At 46.0% G+C, this 6,429-nt stretch overlaps 1 protein-coding gene across 1 annotated transcript in view; it reads left to right on the top strand.

Annotated features, from left to right (window-relative positions):
• The first annotated feature begins 804 nt into the window (after nt 1-804).
• The window catches only part of LOC128731449 (paired box protein Pax-6-like), a 43,589-nt gene continuing 37,964 nt past the window's right edge, over nt 805-6,429 (top strand). The window contains exons 1-2 of the mRNA XM_053824572.1: nt 805-985; nt 1,037-1,294. Of these exons, the coding sequence (XP_053680547.1) occupies nt 805-985; nt 1,037-1,294 (439 nt within the window). The remainder of the gene's footprint in view (nt 986-1,036; nt 1,295-6,429) is intronic.

Raw genomic sequence — 6,429 nt, 5'->3', positions numbered from 1 at the left:
AAAAAACGCGCGTCGCGGTCGCGAGGGAGTACACACGCGCGCGTACAGCGTTTTGTTGCGTGCGGAGAAAACCCGAGCGAGTTGTTTTGCGCGTGCGTGTCCTTTTCTTGTGTTGTGGTGTGGTGTGGTGTGTGGTTGCCCTAAAACGAGGGTGGTTGTGTTGAACGCCACGCCGCGTACCGGTGCACGATGGGTAGTCGTTCCCGGCACGTCAACCTGTGACGCACGCACGATGAGAACCGCGTAAGAAAAACGTGAGCCAACGTCAACGGCAGCAGCAACACGCAACACAAAACAAAAACGCGCGGGTGTGGTGTGTTTCGTACGCCCGGACCCCTCTGGCTGGACGGAGCCCAATCTCGTTCACTTTCGTTCAGGTGTACACGTGTTCGTGATGTGGCCGTGAGGCGATACAATGCACCACGTCACAATCACGGGATCTTCCTTTGGACGCGCGTTAGCGAACGGCAGCACCACCAGCAGCAGCAGTGTTAAAAGAGGGGAGTAGTGTTGGGTCTCGTGACGACACGGCAACAACAACGCACAAATCCCCCCAAAACACGGTGTATGCGTGTGTGTGTGTGTCAAACAAACCATGTGCCAGTAGACGAAGGACCTTCCGGGTTGCGTGTAGGGTTGTGAATAGGTGGTTTTTTGGTGTTTTATCTTTAGTGCACGCAATAGTACGGTTTTCCGGGGACCTAGACGAAGGGAAAACCCTAGACACCAGCTTCACGGGTGCGATTTGGTGGGGGTTAACGGGCGTACGGTCGCGTCCATCCCCGCCCGATCCGTGAGCGAAGGATGAATCTGGAACCGTTGCCCCGGCACGAAACGATACACGTGACCGCACCGGCCGCTGCGGCGGCCGCAGCTGCAGCCGCTGCCGTGGCCCTACACCGGCCTCAAGTCCACCAAACCATGCCACAGAGGTCTCCGTTCGCGATCCAGGAACTGCTCGGACTGGGCAGCAGTGGTGGAGGCGGTAATGGAGGTGGTGGAGGTGGCACTGGTGGAGGGGGTGGTGGTGGCGGAGAATCGACGAGATCGGGTGGCGTTGTGTCGGCGGTCACACCGTCGCTATATCCTACGGCCGTCGGGCAGGCATCGTTTGCGGCCGCTGCTGCTGCCGCCGGATGTGCCGATCCGCATCAGATGCAGATGGCCGCGGCCTCACGGATGGCGTACTTTAACGCACATGCTGCCGTTGCGGCCGCATTTTTGCCGCATAATATCGCGAGTGCGGCAGCCGGCGGTGGATCGCTTCAGCTGCATTCGGCACAGTCGGCAAACAGTAAGTAAAAGGCATGATTTGGGCCCCCCCCGCCATAAAAACAAGCTCGAGAAAGGGAGCTAACTCATATCCTTTCCGATTCGTTGGTGTTTCTTGGTCCAAATTTCGTGCAATCTCCAAAACTGCCCGTTCTGCGTCCATTCGAAATCTATTTGAAGCAGGGCAAATTGACGAATTGTTTGCGTTATTATCCTATCATTAATCTGGGAGGAAATCGCTATCGTGCATTTCCGAATCTTTATGTTAAAAATTATAAGTATCCAGAATATTTCTTCGATTCAGTTTAGCTCTTATTTCGTATACGAATGATACAATATTGAATATTATTTGATGATAAATTTGAAGATATGAATATTATTGACATGAAATCCCCACAAACCTGCTCAACAACATTATTAGCAAGCTTTTAATAAATGGGAAACAATTTTTATTTGAATCCATCCACAATCTGCAACGTAAAATATTAAAAAATTTTTAACTAAAGGATAAACTTGCTGGAAATAGTTAAAATTCGGAAACAATCTGACCTTATGCTAGTGCGAGTGTACATCGTTTATTGGCGAGTTTATAATCCTTTTATATTTTACATAAATGTTAAATGAGAATATATATTTTTCAGTATGCAACAAGTTAAAATTTCTTACGAACATTCTTGTTGCAAATATATTGCGTGGATCAATATGCAAATGGTCAATACAAAAATGCATAAGATCATTAGCGTACATTTGAAGTTCTTTAAATTTCCTTTCAGTAAGAAGTTATCTACAAGCAAATTATTTTACTTCACCGTATCTCAACAATGAAACTAGAAATCTCTTTTTTAATTATAAGGTAAAACACAAAATAGTTGGTTTTTCTTTTTTATGAGTTGTATACACAAATTGAGACCAACAAATGACAATGAGGCCAACAAAAAGATAAATCCAGTCTGCCGTAGCGCAAAATTGAAATAAAACAAATGAAAACAAATTGAATTATGAAAGTGAACATGATTAAAATTCTACGAAAAAAAAAGCTTCACACAGGAATTGGTTATTCCCGTTGAAATTTTTGTGCGCAAAATTCCTTTTGTTTCCGTTTGAAAAAAAAAAAAACCTTTGGATACAGGATAATAAAAATTATTCGGAAAAAATTACAATTGATACGTACATCTGAATCTGCAATTATAATTATTCATTTAATTTCTCGCCTTATGGGAATGTTGCATTTTTGTTTATTATTTCGACTCTGAGCGCCTACTTTATTTTTATATACATTTTTCTTAGAATGCATGATTTTACTAACCTCATGGTACCTCACGCAGTAGCATCGTTTCTATCGAACTGGTTTTAATTGACGCTGTATTGGTCAGTATTGGATGCAAGATGATTTACTACACGTTTTATTTGATCAGCATTAATGCAGCCTTTTTTAGTGCAACGATAATCGAATTAATCGTAGAGTTTATACATAAATTTCCACGAATGACAAAAGATCGATGGTTGCTATGGTAGGTTCTATTTTGTATTCAACTATAATATTGCGAAGGATGCCTCGCTTACTATGTTGTATTTATTTTCCGCCTCCACCCGTTGGCATAGGAATCAATTTGTCATCTCACAACCTCAAACCAGCGGATCAATACAACCGCCCATTTAATCCTCCACCTTATGTTTAGTGTAGGCACGAGAGAAAAAAAAAAGATTTCCTACAAAATGAATAATGCATGCACACTTTTTCCTCGAAACACTCAAAAAACCCGCACGTTGAGTGGAAAATTACCGCTCACTCGGCGCGCGGCTAATTTCGCACGTTTCTCATGAGTGCCCCGATGGTGCCTCGGGACCGCGGTTTACTTGCGCAACATGACTCACGGGGATGTTGCATCGTGCACAGCCACACACACGTGCGACAATCCTTCCGATCGGCACACAAAATGTCCTGCAACAGCAGCAGCATCCAACGGCCGGAGCTCGGCCCTCTGGCTCTTTTTCCCTAGCGCTTCTGGTCCGGTGCAGCAGCATTTTTGCCACACGCTCGCGCGCGGAAACCCTTTAGCTGGTGCCATTCCATCATCACCTAACGAGCGTTGGTGGGTAGATGGCCCTCTTTTTTTTCTCCTGCGGTTCGTGCTAGAGAATAAAAGAATGCCCGGGGGCAGCATGGGCGCCCAGAATCAATTAACCCAGTGAGACAGGCTGATTATGAATAAATTATGATGAGCCTCGGGCCCCGCGCACGCGGGTTAATGTGTCAAGTGCTAATAGTTCGGCCGAAAACATCCTGTTTTGTGGTGGCGTACGTGCGTGATTTCTTACTATCATGTGCATCCCGCAGGTGTTTCGTTGTTTGTTTGGTGCAAAGGAAGGTTGATGTATTATCAGCTGGGAGCTAAAGTTAAAAGAAGCCCGTGCGTACAGCGATAAGGGATCGTTCTAATAACTTGCGGCAGTTGTTTTGTGTTGGCAACGTTCCGAAAATAGTTCCGTAAAAACAACCATAATAGCGGAAATTCCTTCTATCAGCAACGAATAGCTTCATGCATAAAGACTAGACTTTTTTCAAATGTACCATTTGCCGACGGCAATCGCTGAAATCAAATTAAGCGGTTTGACGAGCTTGCAGTTTCTCTGAGTTTTTTTTTAATATTTCATGTTTTTAATTAAGTACAAATATATATGAAAATGTTTATTAAGTGTACTACAAATATGAAAAAAGTACCTGGAATGAACAGAGATTTTTTTTAATTACTTCTTTTCTCTGGTTGGTCGATAAATAAATATTGTTGATTAACCAAAACTCAAAACAGATTTAGTTTGATAACTTTCATAACGAGAGAGCACACATTTCACAAACCTTAGTACTTTTCTGGGGCTACAAAAACCAAAAAAAAAATACGAACCTGTTTTTTTTCTGCCCGTTTCTAAATAACGATTGCAGACAGGCAGGCACGGAATGAGCAAATGTGCACAAAACACAGCCCAGCCAAACTGATGTGGTGCGAATGGTCCGCTGAAAGGGAAAAGAAAAATCCCCCGCTTTGGCCCCCACGCGTGTGTCCTTCTCTCCACCCCCATTCTTCGGGCCCGGAAAGGGAAGCGCAACGCCACCAAAAAACGCAACCTCACAACCCAGATCAGCTCTCGGTGACGGGTTAGGGCCGGTGTACGGATATTCTTCGCGCGCCGGAATAATAAAGCCAAAAATTTAAGGTGTGAAATAAAACAAACAAATGGAACCGTTTTTTCGCGATGCCGTTCGCGCGAAGGAAAAGGAAACGGACGCAATGAGCGAGAGTGTGTGTGAGAGAGAGAGAGAGCACGGTCGCGCAAGGAAAATCCGGATCCACTCGCCGCCGGTTACGGAGCGTATCCTTGCTGCTGCAGAACTGAGAGGGCACACAGTGGAGGGTCCCTCTAGCGGAGGAACGGACGAAACGAGACAAATCCTGTAGGGACGAATGGGGCAAGCAACGAAAATAAAAAAGACCGGGCGCAGGATTGGAATGCGCCTACTCTCGTTGCTCGCGTGTGCAGAAATACGCACTCACACAGCAGGCACACGTACACAGGCACACGCACACAGCACACATATGTGGTGTGCCTTTAGTCATTGTTATCAGTACATTGGCTTCGAATGTACACGGCGGTTGGGGTTTGGCACAGCTTGCTCGGATGGAACGCGGTTGGCAGCGTGAAGGGTTGCTGCTGTTGCTTGGATGAAGCAGATGACATTAGAGCACGGTTGCTAGGGAACGGACGGAGCAAGGATCGAAAAGGGGGATGTAGCTGAGTAGCTGTTATTTTTCTCCTATTTGTTCCACTCTTATTATACGATGCATTTCATAGAAACCTACGCGGCCTGTTCTAGTGCTTGCCTTCTCTTTTCGTTTCGCTAATATTTGCGTGGCTCTCTTTCGCACATACACACACACACACATTAATGTCAGCAGTTTATGCTGATAGTTCATGTTTACTTTCCCTGTATGCTAGGGAAAGTACAGAGGCCACTGAAATCAACCTTTCTTTAGTCGTTTTTTGATTCTCATTTTTGCATCCAGCTTTCACTAACTTTTCATACTCTCTCTCGCTTTCTCTCTTTATCACTTTTTCTATAAGCAAAATATTCCACGGAATTTTAAGTTGGTAGAAAAACGTTATGCTGGGTAGGAAACAATACCCCAGTCCCGTTTGGGATGGGGACGAAAAGTGACACGTTCTGGGGCGTGAGCCCGAAGAAACCGTCCTGCAAAACCATCCCCAACGGTTGCTACTGCACGTAAACGGCACCACACACCGTCCCGTTCCGAGTGGAATGCATTTTTTTTTGTCACCTCGTCAACTCCCCCAACTCCTTGGCGCCGGTGGAGCTTCAAATGATGAACCACCTCCGGGTTAGGATGTGGTGCAAAAAAAAAAGCAAAATTCTGAGCCAGGATAGTGGGGATAGCTCCCAGAGAAAGGCAGAGAGAGAGAAAACTCCGAGAGAACGCAAATATGCCCGTGAAGCTGCGACGGGGCCGAGTCTTCCCCATTGCCGCTAATAAAGTGGGTTAATCTGCTCCACACGTTTCCTGGGCCCTGCAGCATCGAGGAAATGAGCGTTCCCTTCATGCCCGGCTGCATGCCCGACAGATGCACCGATGGCGCACAGGATGCGACGGGCGCCGGCAAAGGTGGGCCGTTTTCACCTTTCGAAGCACGAAGGCTAATTAATGGCAGCAAAAAAAAAATAGCAAAAGGATATGCGGCGTTTCCGCGGTTGTTTGGGTTCTATTTCACGGGGTGTCTGGGTGAATGGGGGAGAGGGGGAGGGCTGGATGGGAGGGAAAGTCGGGTTGGGTTTGCGCTGGAGTGCACATGTTAAATACACAAACGTTGTCCTCAACACGTCATTGTTGTTGTTGTTTTTTTCTCCCTCTTCTTTTTTTCCCTATATATTCTATTTTATTTTCTACTCGCTCTTTTGTGGGTGCGCCGGGGCCCAGCATTTGTAATGCACCGGTGGGGATAATTAAAATAGTGAGCTCTATAGCGTCACCTAATTACGAAGCGCTGAAAGAGGAGCTTTCACGTCGTACGAGCTTATTTTATGCCACACATGCACCCAAAGTGCTCCCGCATAAGAAACGGCACTTTGAAGCACCATCCAGCTCT

Source organism: Anopheles nili, chromosome 2 (assembly GCF_943737925.1).
Source record: "Anopheles nili chromosome 2, idAnoNiliSN_F5_01, whole genome shotgun sequence".
Lineage (NCBI taxonomy): Eukaryota > Metazoa > Arthropoda > Insecta > Diptera > Culicidae > Anopheles > Anopheles nili.
Note: the sequence above shows the minus strand (reverse complement) of the source record. Positions and strands in the feature narration are given on the sequence as shown.